Source organism: Somniosus microcephalus, chromosome 28 (genome assembly GCF_052327205.1).
Source record: "Somniosus microcephalus isolate GS21.2 chromosome 28, FLI_Smic_1.0, whole genome shotgun sequence".
In the NCBI taxonomy this organism is placed as follows: domain Eukaryota; kingdom Metazoa; phylum Chordata; class Chondrichthyes; order Squaliformes; family Somniosidae; genus Somniosus; species Somniosus microcephalus.
The window spans coordinates 13,880,806-13,898,887 of record NC_141014.1 but is presented as its reverse complement, the minus strand read 5'-3'; the positions used below and the strand labels follow the sequence as shown (position 1 = coordinate 13,898,887).

At 47.0% G+C, this 18,082-nt stretch overlaps 1 protein-coding gene across 5 annotated transcripts in view; it reads right to left on the bottom strand.

Annotated features, from left to right (window-relative positions):
• hmgxb4a (HMG box domain containing 4a) overlaps positions 1-18,082 on the bottom strand; it is a 58,940-nt gene that overhangs the window by 16,377 nt on the left and 24,481 nt on the right. For all 5 annotated transcript variants that reach the window (XR_015073928.1, XR_015073929.1, XM_085969478.1 and 2 more), the window contains 4 exons: positions 12,471-13,429; positions 6,410-6,488; positions 3,966-4,030; positions 233-344 (listed from right to left, as the gene is read on the bottom strand). Coding sequence is in view for 3 of the 5 variants with exons in the window: in XM_085969478.1 (XP_085825604.1) it covers positions 233-344; positions 3,966-4,030; positions 6,410-6,488; positions 12,471-13,429 (1,215 nt within the window). In the remaining 2 variants the exon portion in view is untranslated. The remainder of the gene's footprint in view (positions 1-232; positions 345-3,965; positions 4,031-6,409; positions 6,489-12,470; positions 13,430-18,082) is intronic.

Genomic DNA, 18,082 nt, shown 5'->3' with positions numbered 1-18,082 from the left:
GAGAAGGCAGGGACAGGGCACTGAGTTTGGATGATCAGCCATGATCTCATTGAATGGCGGAACAGGCTCGAGGGGCCGAATGGCCGACTCCTGCTCCTATCTTCTATGTTTCTACCGGCTTCCGGGTGGGGTGGGGAGTGTACATCTTGTGATACACGAGGCATCGCAGTTGTGATGGGATAGTAAGTCTGTTCCTTCTTCATATGTAGCTGTGTTCATTGCTGAGGAATACCTTTGTGTTTAGCAGTTGTCTCCTCCAATAGATCAGTCAGTTTCCGCTTCACTGTCATGGCTTCAGCTTTGTTCTGCTTATGCTGCAAGTATTGGCACTTCTGCTTCCAGACCTAGAATTGCAAGAAAAATCATCACACTTTCCATAAAACAGCTCAACCTGGAGTGCGTCTAATTCAAGAATAAATCCCGTCTTTGAGAATAGCTTGAAATGAGTCCTTGCCTAGCTCACCAACAGCGCAGTGCAGAACTTGACGTGTTTGCACTAACTCGATCCCGTCGCACACCGACAGTGTGATCAGAAAACCCAGTGCTCAAGTAACAAGACTACGAACGTACAAAATGGATGGGCAGGAGACGACCAGCTGGTCTATCAAACCTGCCCCACGCCATGGTGGCCGGAGCATCATGGTAACACACCACCACCCCCTCCCCACCCAGGCAACTGTGTAATCTCCTGGGAGGCAAAAAAAAAACCCAGAAAAAAGACAGCGGCAATAAGGGAAAAAAACGCCTTTCCCGATAAAATCCGTAATTGCACTCGACAACTCAACTGGGCGTAGTGCACTGGCCCCACATTTCCAGGGCCAGTTTGGTAATGTTCCCACAGACACTGAAGCAAAGTTAACCACTTAGTTTGACAGGTGCTGATTTTGCTTGAAACAAATTGGTTGCTTCGGCAACAGAACTTTGCTCGATGTTAATAGGTGTTTTTTTTTGTGAAGCTGCATTCTTTAATATCTTATCACAGGACTTTTTAAACTTCAATTTTTGGATTGAAAATTTCACACACTATACTTCACTAAAATCTGAGTGATAACACTAAATGGTTGGAAGTGAAAGAACATAAGATGTAGCAGCAGGAGAAGGCCATACAGCCCCTCGAGCCTGCTCCTGCCATTCAAGAAGATCATGGTCTTATCCACGTATCCCTCCTGCCACTGGAAACAGTTTCTCCTTATTTACTCTATCAAAACCCTTCATGATTTTGAACATCTCTACTATATCTCCCTTTAACCTTCCCTGCATGGAGGAGAACTACCTCAGCTTCTGTAGTCTCGCCATGTAACTGAAGTCTTGCATCCCTGGTACCATTCTAATAAATCTCCTCTGCACCCTCTCCAAGGCCTTGACATCCTTCCTAAATTGTGACGCTCAGAATTGGAGACCAAATACTCCTGCTGAGGCCTAACCTTTATAAAGGTTTAACATAACGTCCTAGCTTTTGCACTCGATGCCTCTATTTATAAAGCTAAGGACCCTGTATGCTTTTTTTTTTTAAACAGCCTAATCAACTTGTACTGTCGCCTTCAAAGATTTGTGTACGTGAAACCGCAGGTCTCTCTGTTCCTACACCCCCTTTAAAATGGTACCAGTCAGTTCATGTTTCCTCTCCTCATTCTCCCGATCAAAATACATCACTTTACTCTTCTCTGCGTTAAATTTCATCGGCTATGTGCCTGCCCATTTCACCAGGCTGTCTATGTCCTCCTGAAATCTGCTACTATCCTCCTCACTGTTTACTACATTTCCAAGTTTGGTGTCATCTGCAAACACCAAAGGATCTGGGGGTCCTTGTACATGAATCACAAAAAGTTAGCAGGCAGGTACAGCAAGTAATTGGGAAGGTACAGGAAACTCTCTGTTAACCGGCACCTCAATAACCGGAAATCTCTGTTAACCGGCAAAATTCAGGAGTAGGTTCAGGTAAGTTTTACTTCATATTAGTGGCGGTTCCTGGATCCGTGGCTGTGTAACTGGGGTTCGTGCACTTGTTGCTAAGCAACAGGGACGCTTGGTCTGTGGCCGGAGTTCCTGCACATGTTGCTAAGCAACAGGGAAGCCTGGATTTGTTGCTGTGTACGGACCTCTCGTACCTTTTAAACTAAACCTCTCTGTAATCCGGACTTTTTCATAAACCGGCACCACGCCGGTCCCAGATAATAAAGAGTTTCCTGTAAATGGAGTGTTGGCCTTTATTGCAAAGGGAGTGGAGTATAAAAGTAGGGCAGAGACGATTCACACAGTTGATTCTGGAGATGGGGGGGTTGATTTATGAGGAAAGGTTGAGCAGGTTGGGCCTATACTCATTGGAGTTTAGAAGAATGAGAGGGGATCTTATTGAAACATATAAGATTCTGAGGGGGGAGTACTGAACAATAGGTGGAGTGGCTGGATGCATGTTCATGCGTGCACTTGCTCAGAAAGTGAGTTATCATGCCACCTGGGCTTTCAGGGTAGGTGCTTCCCCATGGGGAGAGGGGGAAATCCACATGCTCTTAACACATGCAGGGACAACTGATATAATGTGTCGGGCATCGTCACCTTTATGTCAGAAGGTCATGGGGTTCAAGGCGCACTCCAGGATTTGAGCACATAAATCTAGGCCCACACGCCAGGGCAGTAACGATAGAGTGCTGCAGCGCCATGGTGTCATCATTGTGAGATGCACAAGATTAAATGACATGATTCGAGGAAAAGCAGAGAGTTCTCCCAATGTATTGGCCAACATTCCTCTCACAAAACAAAGTATTAATGAGACAAGATCCCTGTTTGACTATAGGGCAGCGTCGAGCTGCAAACCAACTGTGTTAAACATATACAACATGTCTTAAATGGCCGGGTCATAGCATCAGTTCATTTTGACTGTTCATCACAAGAAAAGCATGTTTCAAGATGTATATATTTTGTATATATCTGACTTCGTCTTGATCTGATTTGCAGTCTGTTGGATCTTGCTGTGCTCCATCTGTCACATTTCATTCCAAAAAAAACTGTGAATACATTCTAAAAGTACATGACTGGCTGCGAAACGCTTGGGACATCCTGAGGATGTCAAAGGCACTATATAAATGCAAGTTCTTTCTTTTTAATAATGCAACTACAAAAAATTAACTCCTTTTAAGCGTCAAGCAAGTCCACTTTGGGATAAAACCAGCACCGCACAACGTGCTCTGATCTCATAGAAAGTTACAGCACGGAAGGAGGCCATTTCGGCCCATCGTGTCCGCGCCGGCCAACAAAAAGCTATCCAGCCTAATCCCACTTCCCAGCTCTTGGTCCATAGCCCTGCATCCCAAGTGCACATCCAAGTACTTTTTAAATGTGGTGAGGGTTCCTGCCTCTACCACCCTTTCAGGCAGTGAGTTCCAGACCCCCACAGCCTTCTGGGTGAAGAAATTTCCCCTCAAATCCCCTCTAAACCTTCCACCAATTACTTTAAATCTATGCCCCCTGGTTTTTGACCTCTCTGCTAAAGAAAATAGGTCCTTTCTATCCACTCTATCTAGGCCCCTCATAATTTTATACACCTCAATAAGGTCTCCTCTCAGCCTCCTCTGTTCCAAGGAAAACAGACCCAGCCTATCCAGTCTTTCCTCATAGCTAAAATTCTCTACTCCCAGCAACATCCTTGTAAATCTCCTCTGTACCCTCTCTAGTGCAATCACATCTTTCCTGTAATGTGGTGACCAGAACTGCACGCAGTACTCTAGCTGAGGCCTAACTCGTGTTTTATACAGTTGAAGCATAACCCCCCCCTGCTCTTGTATTCTATGCCACGGCTAATAAAGGCAAGCATTCCGTAAGCCTTCTCAACCACCTTATCTACCTAGCCTGCTACCTGTGTGAACATTACCAAACTGGCCGCAAAGTAACCGCGTGGGCTCAGCTGGTAACTGGACCGTTTCTCAAAAGCTGGTCTGAACACAACGCAGCAGTTGGGCCGTGCTTACCTGCTTTTCCTTGTCGGGAAGCTGTTTCCACACCTCCGCCAGCTTCTTGCTGAGCTCGCCGAAATCTGCGGCAAAGACAAGTACAACCATCAGCGAGAAGCCGAATCCCAAGTTACATTTAACCACAGTGATGTGACTGACCGGACACCGTCTGGTCAGCTTATTGAAGGATGGGATTGATGGTCAAGCTCATCAATGTCGCACACCGATCCTCAACTCGGGATACGCCAATAAATAGCATTTTCTTTAGCGACCTCAGCAGCCTTTTTTTTTTAAAAAAAGAGTAATTTTATACCCCAAATCCAGGCCCGTATTCGCTGGATCAGTAATTAATCTAATTCCCTTTTGAATGATCCAGCAGTTTCAGTATATAGTGCAGCATTGAGCGGCCTATTGGACACCAAGCACGAACACCTTGCTGGTTACACTAAGTTTTTAATGTGGCTCCGTCAGTGCATAAATCATTTTCTCGGATTTCTCTAGACTGGCTTTTCACAAACTACCTTTCTACAGCAACGGGGGCTGGTCAACCTCCAGTACCTCACAGTTAATAGCCTCCGCATGTTAACATGTTCTACTTTTAAGATAGCTTAAACAAAGGGCAAAATGGCCAGTCGTACAACCAGAACATTTAACAGCACAGAAGGAGGGTATTCAGCCCATCGTGCTCGTATGGGCTTTCTGAAAGAACCAGCCATTTAGTCCCATTCCCCTGCCTTTCCTCCGTGACCTTTTAAATGTTTCTTTCTTCTCAGTATTTATCCGTTTCCCGGTCAGAAGCTTGATGGATTCTGTTTCCATCACTCGTTCATATCCCGACAACTCTGAGTAAAATAAATTAGCCCGACCTCTCCTTTTGTTGATGTCTTCTAGTCACCAATAATTTCTCCCACCTCTATTGAAACCTCTCAATTTTGAACACTTCGACCGGAGTGACATCAATCAGAGGGTAAAGGTTTCCATCGCTCAGCTGCACAGTTTCAATGTTTGACAACGCAAGTTAAAGAGAGTGGTGAACCTGTGCAATTCTCTACCACAGAAGGCAGTTGAGGCCAATTCATTAAATATATTCAAGACGGAGTTGGATATATTTCTTAAGGCTAAAGGGATCAAGGGATATGGGGAGAAGGCAGGGACAGGGTACTGAATTTGGATGATCAGCCATGATCTAATTGAATGGCGGAGCAGGCTCGAGGGGCCGAATGGCCTACTCCTGCTCCTATCTTCTATGTTTCTATGCAACAGATTTAAGGCAATTGGCAAAAAAGAGGCGACATGAGGAAAACATTTTTTATAACATAAGAACATAAGAAATAGGAGCAGGAGTAGGCCAATCGGCCCCTCGAGCCTGCTCCGCCATTCAATAAGATCATGGCTGATCTGATCCTAACCGCCAATCTACTATCACAGAACCATCTCCTGAATCTAACAGAATTAGACACACGAAATAGGAGCAGGATCAGGCTACACGGCCCCTGGGCCCGCTCCGCTACCCACAGGGCCATGACCGATCCGAACCTAGACTCATGTCCAAATTCCTGCCCGCTCCCCGTAACCCTTAATTCCCTTTTCTTCTAGGAGACTGTCTATTTCTGTTTTAAATTTATGTAATGATGTAGCTTCTACAGCTTTTTGGGGCAGCATATTCCATGGACCTACCACCCTCTGAGTGAAATAGTTCCTCCTCATCTCAGTTTTGAAAGAGCAGCCCCTTATTCCAAGACTATGCCCCCTAGTTCTAGTTTCACCCATCATCGGGAACATCCTCCCCGCATCCACCCGATCCAACCCCTTCACAATCTTATATGTTTCAATAAGATCGCCTCTCATTCTTCTGAACTCCAATGAGTAGAGTCCCAATCTACTCAACCTCTCCTCATATGTCCATCCCCGGGATTAACCGAGTGAACCTTCTTTGTACTGACTCGAGAGCAAGTATGTCTTTTCTTAAGTATGGACACCAAAACTGTATGCAGTTGTGATCTGGAATGCGCTGCCTGAAAGGGCGGTGGAAGCAGATTTAATAGTAACTTTCGGAAGGGAATTGGATAAATACTCGAAGGGGAAAAAAAGTACAGGGCTATGGGGAAAGGGTAGGGGAGTGGGACTAATTGGAGAGCTCTTTCGAAGAGCCGGCACAGGCACGATGGGCCAAACGGCCTCCTTCTGTGCTGTATCATTCTATGAATTGAAAGATCAATTGCTGATCTCAGCAGGGATGCCCTGAACAGACGTCAATCACTTCCTATGGAGGCAAGAAGGGAAATTCCTAAACTAATCTCTTAACAACTACTTCAGGGCATTACAGACACAAGTTCACTCCCCTTCCCCACCCGGTTTCCTTTGCCAGGGACAAGTACCTGTAAAAAAGACTCACTCACCCTCACCAAAACAAACACGCACACCGACAACATATATATATATTTAAAAAAAAGTACTCTTACCTATTCCTGGATGTTCAGCCACAATATTAACCCGGTACTCCTTGCAAAACAGCTGATAAGCAGACATATTCTTTTTTTTCTGGTAAAAAAAAAATGCATAAAGATATCATTACAAAAGCAACTCTCAAGTGATGCTAGTCACTTTGATACCCCTCTCAGCAACTGGTCACATAAACTGCAGCTTTTCCATGTTGACTTATTATGGGTTGCTTTGTTTAATTAATTTTTTTGAGTGAGCTTTTGCGATCAGCAGGTTGATGGATGTTTGTGCTGGAGGAATGCACGGTTTCCGATTTCAGGCACCCCATTTCAGTACGGAGCACTGCCGGATCAGGTATTGCACAGTTCGATGCAGAGTACAGTTGCATTTACAGTACTCAGCCCCAACAACACGTGTCTCAGCTCGAAGCCCAGGTGGGGTTATAACGAAGAAGTTATCCGTTAGCGAGTGGCAGCTAATGGTTACTTTAAAAAAAAAAGCAGCTAGCAATGGTTTTCCTGTGGTGTTGCTGGGTTTATATGGATCAGGCGAAGGGGTGTGGCTAATTTGAAGTTTGTACAGCCACCGACCCTTTGGTTCTCCCTGGTGGAGCCCATGCTGCATCCTGCAGATACAAGTCACCCGCATCAACCCTCTCCATTGGTTCATCAAAGAACTCAAGCACGTTTGTCAGACACGATTTTAAGTACCTCCTCTTTATCTACTTTTATTATCCTATCCAATTTCTCTACCCACTCCTTTACTGTGACAGTGGCAGCATCCTCTTCTTTATGAAGACAAATGCAAAGTATTAATTTAGTACAGGAAACTTTGGTTTATCCGGAGGTTAACTGTCCAGAATGCTCGATCCACCGGCAAAATTCAGGAGTCGGTTCAGTAAGTTTTTTTTTCTTTTCGTTGCTTTTTTTTCACCAGTCAGGCTCTGCAAGGTCTAGCTAAAGCTGTTGCTTAGCTACAGAGACGCTTGCAAGGTACGGCCGACTGTTTAGAAGCTGTTGCTAAGCAACAGGGTTTGTTGCTAGATACGGAGCTTTTTTGTTTTAACATTAGCACTGGTTTGTCCGGCAGTTTTGATAAGATCGGCAACAGCTCGGTCCCGTCAGTGCCGGATATCACAAAGTTTCCTGTACACAATTGTCCTTACATATTTCTAAACTTTGCTCCTCTATCTCCCTCGCACTATTTGGTGGCGACACGCACACAGCAGCACTTCTGCATTTGTGCTATCATTGTCAAGAGTACATAAAATCCAGCTCCCACAGCGGACTCGATATTTGTATACAGGATTATAGTGGTGTAGTACCACTGCTGGCTCAAGCACCTCTAGCTTACTCCACCATTGGCGGCCGTGCCTTCAGTTGCCTAGGCTCTGGAAATCCCTCCCTAAACCTCGCCGCTTCTCGATCTCTCCTCCTTTAAGTTGCTCCTGAAAACCGACCTCTGTGACCAAGCTTTTGGTCACCTGTCCTAATATCTCCTTATGTGGCTCTGTCAAATTTTGTTTGGTAATCGCTCCTGTGAAGCTTTACTAAAGAAAGAACAATTTGCATTTCGACAGCGCATTTCATGACCTTCGGACGTCCCAAAGCGCTTTACAGCCAATGAAGTACTTTTTTGAAGTGTAGTCACTGTTGTAATGTAGATAACGCAGCAGCCAATTTGTGCACAGCAAGCTTTCACAAACAGCAATGTGATAATGACCAGATAATCTGTTGTAGTGATGTTGATTGAGGGATAAATATTGGCCAAGACACCAGGGAGAACGCCCCTGCTCTTCTTTGAAATAGTGCCATGGGATTTTTTACGTCTACCCGAGAGGGCAGACGGGGCCTCAGTTTAACGTCTCATCCGAAAGACGGCATCTCCAACAGTGCAGCACTCACTCAGTACTGCACTCACTCAGTGCTGCACTGGAGTGTCAGCCTGGATTTTTGTGCTCAAGTCTCTGGAGTGGGACTTGAACCCACGACCTTCTGACTCAGGCGAGAGTGCTGCCCACTGAGCCACGGCTGACACTCTGAAAGGAAAAGATGGGGGGGGGTACCCAATAAATTAACCTGAATTACTATGTAGTCCCAGCAGTTGCAGCGACCCCAGGAAACCTGTATTGTTACATCTTTAAATAGTCAGCCATCTTAAATAATGCAGGGGTCCCCAACTCACAGCGCGGGAAAACCTCCTTTCCCCACCCAGAGTACCCTCACCTTTTCTACTGCCACTGCTCTCTCCTTACCCCCCTGCCAATTGCGTACCCATGACTTCCCTCTACCCCCCTGCCACACTGCCAACCCGCCTCCCCAGTGAAAATCCCTACTTTTGTCAGCAGCACCCCACAAACTCTTCCCAACGACTTTAACTGATGTATTGTTCTGTAGCATCTTTAACGGAGAACAATGTCCCAAGCACTTCACAGAGGCACAAGGTAAATGGACACCAGGCCCGAGGCAGAGAGATTGGCCAGATACCCTAATGCTTGGTTAAAGGATGGGCTTTAAAAGGAGGAGGGAGATGGAAAGGAGGAGGGAGGTGGAAAAGCAGAGTGGTTTAGGGAAGGAATTCCAGAGAGTGGGAACTAGGCAACTGATGCCAAATGAAAGGAGAATGCACAAGAGGATGGAGCAAGGGGAATGGAGATTGTGTGTTTGGAGGGGGGGGGGGGGGGGTGCGTTGGTGTGGAGGAAACTATAAAGAAGATAATGGCCTAGGCCACAAATGATGTATACACAGGAGGAGTATTTTAGAAGTTATGGCTCTGGATACAAGAGGCCAACATGACTTTGTGCGGGACGGGATACAGGCAGCTGAGTTTTGGTGAGCTTAAGTTTATGGAGGATGGAAGAGGGGAGGCCGGCCAGGAGAACATTGGATTCAGCAGCAGACAGGCTGAGGGAGGGGTGGAGGGGCCAACGTCATGAGGGTGGAAGCAGGCTGTCTTTGTGGCGGGGAGGATACAAGGTCGGAAACTCAGCTCTGGGTCGAACAGTTTGTCGACGTTGAGAACAGTCTGGTTCAGCCCGAGTCCGTGGCTGGGGAGGGGAATGGAGTCGGTGGCAAGGGTTGGGAGGTTATGGCAGGAGCTGAAGCTGATGGCGTTGGTCTTCCTTTTAGAATGACAGAAGTTGCATTTATATAGTGCCTTTCATGTCCTCAGGGCACCCAAATGATTTCACAAAGAAGTACTTTTAACTGGAGAAACCAAGGCTCATGAAAAAATAAACCTTGCATTTCTATAGCGCCTTTCATAACCACCGGACGACCTAAAAGTGCTTCACAGCCAATGAAGTACTTTTTTTTGAAGTGTAGTCACTGTTGTAATGTAGGAAACGCAGCAGCCAATTTGCACACAGCAAGCTCCCACAAACAGCACTGTGATAATGACCAGATCATCTGTTTTCGTGATGCCGATTGAGGGATAAATATTGGCCCCAGGACACCGGGGAGAACTCCCCCCCGCTCTTCATCGAGATAGTGGCCATGGGATCTTTTACGCCCACCTGAGAGAGCAGACGGGAACTCGGTTGAACGTCTCATCCGAAAGACGGCACCTCCGACAGTGCAGCACTCCCTCAGCACTGCACTGGAGTGTCAGCCTGGATTTTTGTGCTCAAGTCTCTGGAGCAGGATTTGGACCCACAACCTTCTGACTCAGAGGCGAGGGTGGGACACACTGAGCCACTGGCTGACGCTCTCTTGGACATCATCCAAGATTAGATGTCGGACAAGCAGTCTAACAGCAGAGAGGCAGTGGGGGAGTTTGAGAGAGAGTTCAGCTCATTAGCTTTTTAAGCCGTATTTTGTCCTAGCGCCTTTTCTTAAAACTTGCGTGAATACATGTGCTTTTAAACCCTATCATTGAAAAGTCATTATACAAAAGCAAAATACTGCGGATGCTGGAAATCGGAAATAAAAACAGAAAATGCCAGAAATACTCAACAGGTCAGGCAGCATCTGTGGAGAGAGAAACAGAGTTAACGTTTCAGTTCTGACGAAAGGTCATCGACCCAAAACGTTAACTCTGTTTCTCTCTCCACGGATGCTGCACCGTGGCTGCAGTGTGTACCATCTACAAGATGCACCGCAACAACTCGCCAAGGCTTCTTCGGCAGCACCTCCCAAACCCATGACCTCTTCCACCTAGAAGGACAAGGGCAGCAGGCACATGGGAACACCACCACCTCCAAGTTCCCCTCCAAGTCACACACCATCCTGGCTTGGAAATATATCGACCGATCCTTCATCGTGGCTGGGTCAAAATCCGGGAACTCCCTCCCTAACAGCACTGTGGGAGCACCTTCACCACACGGACTGCAGCGGTTCAAGAAGGCGGCTCACCACCACCTTCTCAAGGGCAATCAGGGATGGGCAATCAATGCCGGCCTTGCCAGCGGCACCCACATCCCACGAACGAATAAAAAAAAGTAATTTTGGTTGCCTGCCAACACTTCTTGTAGATGTAAACATAATGCACATATTTCTTAAGGCTAAAGGGATCAAGGGATATGGGGAAAAAGCAGGGACAGGGTACTGAATTTGGATGATCAGCCATGATCTCACTGAATGGCGGAGCAGGCTCGAGGGGCCGAATGGCCTACTCCTGCTCCTGTCTTTTATGTTTCTATATTCACAAAAAAAATGGGTGAAATACAAACAACTAAAGCAGCCGTGCAGTAAGTCTACTGCTCGAGCAAGGCTTTGTCCTGTGAAAATTCTGGTGGATAAAGGAGGCTCCAATGTTTGAAGCACACAAGTAGACTGCCAACATCTATTGCGTACACTTACACAGTCACTTGAGCAAGGTACCTCCGTCACTGCTCCTGTGGGACCGGACTAGAATTGGCTTGCTGTGTTTGGGAAGGTGAAAAATCAGAGGCAAAATAAAACATAAATAGACACCGAACAGTTCTGCAAACGAATCACCGGGTTCAGAAGGCAGTTCGGACCCTGCGGAGCTTGCCTTCTGGGGTTTCGGGTTTCATCTGAATATGCTGATTAGATTACAGCCTTGTATCACTCGGAGGTGATTATTATTTCCTACAACAGTGACTGCACCTCAAAAGTACTTCATTGGCTGTAAAGCGCATTGGGACATGCTGAGGTTGTGAAAGGCGCTATAGAAATGCAAGTCTTTCTTTTCTTACATGTGATCACCTCTAATCTAACTTGACAGCAACTGGGACAAGTAATTGGATATTTGGTGTTTCAGTGGAGTACCTCGGGAGCCTACTGTCAACAAGGGCAGACGTCGACAACGAAGTCCAACACCGCCTTCAGTGTGTCAGTGCAGCCTTCGGTCGCCTGAGGAAGAGAGTGTTTGAAGACCAGGACCTCAAACCCGACACTAAGCACATGGTCTACAGAGCAGCAGCGATACCCCGCCCTGCTGTATGCCTCAGAGACATGGACCATGTACAGCAGGCACCTCAAAGCACGGGAGAGGTGCCACCAACGCTGCCTCTGCAAGATCCTGCAAATCCATTGGCAGGATAGGCACACCAACGTCAGTGTTCTTGCTCAGGCCAACATCCCCAGCATCGAAGCTTTGGCCACGCTCAATCAGCTCCGATGGACGGGTCACATTGTCCGCATGCCCGATACGAGACTCCCAAAACAAGCGCTCTACTCGGAGCTCCGGCACGGCAAGAGAGCCCCAGGTGGGCAGAGGAAACGCTTCAAGGACACCCTCAAAGCCTCCTTGAAAAAGTGTAACATCCCCACCAACACCTGGGAATCCCTGGCCCAAGTCCGCACAAAACGGAGGAGAAGCATCCGGGAAGGCGCCGAACACCTTGAGTCTCTTCGCCGGGAGCAAGCGGAAGCCAAGCGCAGGCAGCGCAAGGAGCGCACGTCAACCCAAGCACCCCACCCACCCGCCCCTTCAACCACCGTCTGCCCCACCTGCGACAGAGACTGTAGGTCCCGCATTGGACTCATCAGTCACCTGAGAACTCATTTTTAGTGTGGAAGCAAGTCGTCCTCGGTTCCGAGGGACTGCCTAAGACAGAAGAAGAAGAAGGAGGAGTCTCCTGATGGTGTAATAAAATACGTTCAGAGTGGTCCTACCTTTTCAGGCTTCTCCACCTTTTCTTTGTCTTTTTCTTCTTTTTTCTTCTTTTTCTCACTCTGTCCTTCCACGTGGAATATGGAAGGTGGGGGCACATTTACTGCATAAGGTGTGCTAACGCTCGACTGTGGTGGGTGACAGCACTTAGTGGCTGATAAGCCCTTCCCCGGGGCATGGGGCAGCATCTTCTTCGACTTGGAGTGTTTCTTCTCTTTGTGTTTCTCCTTGTCCTTCTTCTTTTTGCTCTTCTTGTCTTTCTTCTTTTTCTTCTTCATCTCTCGGAAAGAGTCGTCGATGACCAGCTCTCCCGCCTCCAGCTCCCCGCCGGAGGACGACGCAGTATCCAGCGCCTCCAATCCCGAGAACTCGTACTCGGAGAGGTTGCCGGCGTGGACGTCGGTGTAGAAATGCGCCTCGGAGTCGAAGCTCTCGCTGACCCGAGAGTCCGACTTGTGCTTTTTGCGAACAGCCGACGCCTTTGGCATGCCGTGGGCTTCGAGGGCCGCGAGGAAAGGGCCGTGCTCCTCCCTGCCTATCTTCTTGGAGGACTTCTTTAGACTTGATGTCCCGGCAAAATTGAACGGCTCGTCGTCCGTGCCCGATTTGTCCTTGGGCGAGAGGAGGAGTTTCATTTTTAAACCCTCCCCCTCGCGCACAGTCACAGTGTCCGTACTTACAAAAAGCGGCTTCATCTTTTTCGACTTGTGGAACTCCCCTTCTTCAGAGGGTTCCTCGTGCTCTGTACTGCTGGCCTTTTTCTTGTGCTCCTTCTTGCTCTCACTGTGAAAAGGAGGATAGGATGGAGAGCTGAAAGCGGAAAATGGTTTCTCGACTTTTTTAGGAGGCTTTGCGGCCGTTGGTATGGGCGAGGTGATAGCCTTGAGGAGACCCATGGCCGTGTCAGGCTGATGACTCTCGGATTTCTTTTTCTTTTTCACAGGTTCCATAGGTGACAGTTCTACATATATTACAGGAAAAAAAAATAAAACAGTGAATTGTTTTGTGACACAAGTTCACGGAAACGCAAGACTGCTGAACAGGCTGGGGCCCTTTTCTCTAGAAAAGAGAAGGCTGAGGGATGACTGATAAGAGGTCTTTAAAATTCTGAAGGGGTTTTAACTCGCACCAAGTCCCGTTTGCCCATCACCCCGGTGCTCGCTGGCCTACTTTGGCTCCCAGTTAAGCAATGCCTCAATTTCAAAATTCTCATCCTTGTTTTCAAATCCCTCCATGGCCTCTCCCCTTCCTATCTCTAATCTCCTCTAGCCCCACAACCCCCCCCGAGATATCTGCGCTCCTCTAATTCTGCCCTCTTGGGCATCCCTGATTATAATCGCTCAACCATTGGTGGCCGTGCCTTCTGTTGCCCCGGCCCTAAGCTCTGGAATTCCCTGCCTACACCTCTCCGCCTCGCTACCTCTCTTTCCTCCTTTAAGACGCTCCTTAAAACCTACCTCTTTGACCAAGCTTTTGGTCACCTGCCCTAATTTCTCCTTATGTGGCTCGGTGTCAAATTTTTTGCCTTATAATACTCCTGTGTAGCACCTTGGGATGTTTTACTACGTTAAAGGCGCTATATAAATACAAGTTGCTGTTGTTGTTTGATAGAGTAAACGTAAAGATGTTTCCACTTGTGGGGAGTCCAAAACTAGGGGCCATAAATACAAGATAGTCACCAATAAATCCAATGGAGAATTCAGGAGAAGCTTCTTTACCCAGAGAGTGGTGAGAATGTGGAACTCGCTACCACAGGGAGTGGTTGAGGCGAATGCCAGAGATACATTTAAGGGGAAGCTGGACAAATACACGATGGAGAAAGGAATAGAAGGATATGCAGATAGGGTTGGATGAAGCGGGGTGGGAGGAGGCTCGTGTGGAGCATAAATGCCAGCATAGACCAGTTGGGCCGAATGGCCTGTTTCGGTGCTGTAGACTCGATGTGAATGAGAACAATTATCTCACGCACCATCATCCAAGGGCTTGTTTCAGAATCCAATCCATCGCTTCTCCCAATCCTTCCCCCACCCCCATTATTTTGCTCACTCCTTTTCTGAAAGCACAAACTAATTACGGGATACCGGTTCCACCGGCACTGGCCGTGGCCACTCCAACAGTCCCCCAACCAAGTGACAATGAATCAGTTTTGATGTGAACACTGGTAGAGCCCAATCCTGACCTCTTTCGATCTCCATGCAGTAGTCAGCAGTAGAACACTGGCTGCTTCTTCCCCATCTTAATTTATAGAAACATAGAAGACAGGAGCAGGAGTAGGCCATTCGGCCCCTCGAGCCTGCTCCGCCATTCAATGAGATCATGGCTGATCATCCAAACTCAGTACCCTGTCCCTGCCTTCTCCCCATATCCCTTGATCCCTTTAGCCTTAAGAAATATATCTAACTCCTTCTTGAATATATTTAATGAATTGGCCTCTACTGCCTTCTGTGGTAGAGAATTCCATAGGTTCACCACTCTCTGGATGAAGAAATTCCTCCTCATCTCTGTCCTAAATGGCTTACCCCTTATCCTTAGACTGTGACCCCTGGTTCTGGACTCCCCGGCCATCGGGAACATCCTTCCTGCATCTGGTCTGTCTAGTCCTGTTAGAATTTTATAAGTTTCAATGAGATCCCCTCTCATTCTTCTAAACTCCAGCGAGTATAAGCCCAATCGACCCAATCTCTCTTCATACGTCATTCCTGCCATCCCAGGTATCAGTCTGGTGAATCTTCGCTGCACTCCCTCCATGGCAAGAACATCTTTCCTCAGATAAGGCGACCAAAACTGCACACAATACTGAAGGTGTGGTCTCACCAAGGCCCTGTACTGTAACTGAGACCGGCTGAGGCCAATTCTAGCACCCTTACTTTCACCCTCGGCGAGATCAGCTCCATTTGTATCAAAGCTTGATTGACCATTTGGTGCTCTGTCCAATAACACCTCTTAATTTCTTACAAAGTATTTACAGCACAGAAACAGGCCATTCGACCCAACAGGTCCATGCCGGTGTTTATGCTCCACATGAGCCTCCTCCCACCCCTCTTCACCTAACCCCATCAACATAACCTTCTATTCCTTTCTCCCTCATGTGCTTATCCAGCTTCCCCTTAAATGCATCTATATTATTCGCCTCAACCACTCCCTGTGGCAGCGAGTTCCACATTCTCACCACCCTCTGGGTAAAGAGGTTTATCCTGAATTCGCTATTGGATTTATTAGTGACTATCATATATTGAAGGCCTCTAGTTCTGGTCTCGCCCGCAAGTGGAAGCATCTTCTCTACGTCTACCCTATCAAACCCTTTCATAATCTTAAAGACCTCGATCAGGTCACCCCTCACTCAGTCTTCTCTATATTCAAGGTTATAGCACACTCTGGATTCAGGCAGCTGTTTGATTCTCTTGTACTCAATGATCTAGTCTGCACCAACCCAGCCCCATCCCCGATAGAATGCTGCAGCATTCTAACACACCATCACTGTTTTCAAAAACACCCACAACCTCATCAAAAGACCATGTCATCTCACTTCCAATCTAGAAACTCATACCCGAGGAAGAGTTTATAGGACTATAACACTTTAGGAAGGCCTTGGAGAGGGTGCAGAGGAGATTTACTAGAATGGTACCAAGGATGCGGGGCTTCAGTTAGGTGGAGAGACTGGAGAAGCTGGGACTGTCCTCCTTAGAGCACAGAAGGTTAAGGGGAGATTTAATAAAGATGTTCAAAGTCATGAAGGGGTTTGACAGTTTCTCCTTATTTACCCGGTTTCCAGTGGTAGACGGGTCGGTAACCAGAGGGCACAGATTTAAGGTAATTGGCAAAAAGAACCAGAAGAGACAGGAGAAGTTTTGGACTTCCCCACAAGTGGAAACATCTACCCTATCGAACCCTTTCAAGATCTCTATTAGGTCACCTCTCAGCCTTCTCTTCTCCAGAGCAGAGAGCCCCAGCCTGTTCAGTCTTTCATAGAAATTTACGGCACAGAAGGAGACCGTTCGGCCCATCGTGTCCGTGCCGGCCGATAAAGAGCTCTCCAGCCTAATCCCACTTTCCAGCTCTTGGTCTTCACTTCAAGGGCATATCCAAGTACTGTTTAAATGTGGTGAGGGTTTCTGCCTCTACCACCCTTTCAGGCAGTGAGTTCCAGACCCCCACCACCCTCTGGGTGAAGAAATTTCTCTTCAACTCACCTTTAATCCTACTACCAATTACTTTAAATCCATGCCCCCTGGTTATTGTCCTCTCTGCTAAGTTCTAATTGTTTTAGCCCCCAGTTAACTCTGCCCTCTGTATTAACTTCTGGTGAATTATAGGACTCAAAGGCCTGGATTCAGGCTTGTTCAGGTCCTTGAAGCTGCAAATATTGCTGGTGCCCAATGGCTGAAAGTGTTCGTCTATCAACAGAGGCGAGTTATAAAGCAAATCAGTATCTTGGTTAATGCAGTTAATGCCTTCACTCTTTTCAAGCATTTTAAAAACTATTTTCAGACCACTAAGTCTATTAGCCAACTCTTTGAATGTACTTAGCCTAAATCTGTGCTCTTAATCCCTAGCTGCTGTTCAACCCTTTTAGCTTTGATCAGTTCTACAAATGGTTTCTCTCCCCTCCTGCCCAGACTCTGAAGAAGAGTTCCACCCAAAACATTCATCTGTCCTCTTTTGTTTTCAAATGCCAACTAACGATGCGTATTTACATAGTTTTAATCCCAGACTTTCATATGGTTTGGATTTCAATAACAGTCTTGCGCACCACCGCTGGAGTGATCTAGTTTTATTTGTTGTGAGCTTTAATGGGATGAACAGATTGGGATGTTTCGTACTACATATATGTGGTGGTTCAGTTCCGCTGGCTTGCTCCTCCCACACACCACGGCTGGAACTATTTACGGATTCCTTTAACAAACAGATACATGGATAAACACGTGCGTGCAGCCAGTTACTGACAGCAGGGCTGCAAAACCCTGGCTACAGCTCATGACATCAGGGTGATGCAACACATGAATATCTTATGGCCTAATTCACGAAAACACCTCATAAAGTTGATATTACGTAACACCGCCCCCCCCCCCGCCTTGAAATTGGGCTTGTGCTACCCTTGAGCAATCTTTTGATACCAAAAAAAGACTTACATTTATACAGCACCTATCATGGCAACCAAACGTCCCAAAGCACTTCACAGCCAAAGAAGTACTTTTTGAAGTGTAGTCACTGTTGTAATCTACGAAATGCAGCAGCCAGTTTGCGCACAGCAAACAGCAATGTGATAATGACCAGATAATCTGTTTTTAGTGACGTCGATTGAGGGATAAGTATTCCCCTGCTCTTCATCGAAATAGTGCCACGGGATCTTTTACATCCGCCTGAGAGAGCAGACGGGGCCTCGGTTTAACGTCTCATCCAAAAGATGGTTTAACATAATATGGCCTAGGAGCCTGACATCTTGTGGGTTATACGGTCCAAACTTACTCAGTAGTTTATCTTCCGGTAAACTGCTCTTTAGTATTGTTTATTCTCTACGCAATGTTTTGTGTCGGCCATTAAAGGTTGGCTCACCGTTGTAAACAGAGTTTGTGTGATTTCCTCAGAACAGATCAACATCTGACTATTAGAGAAC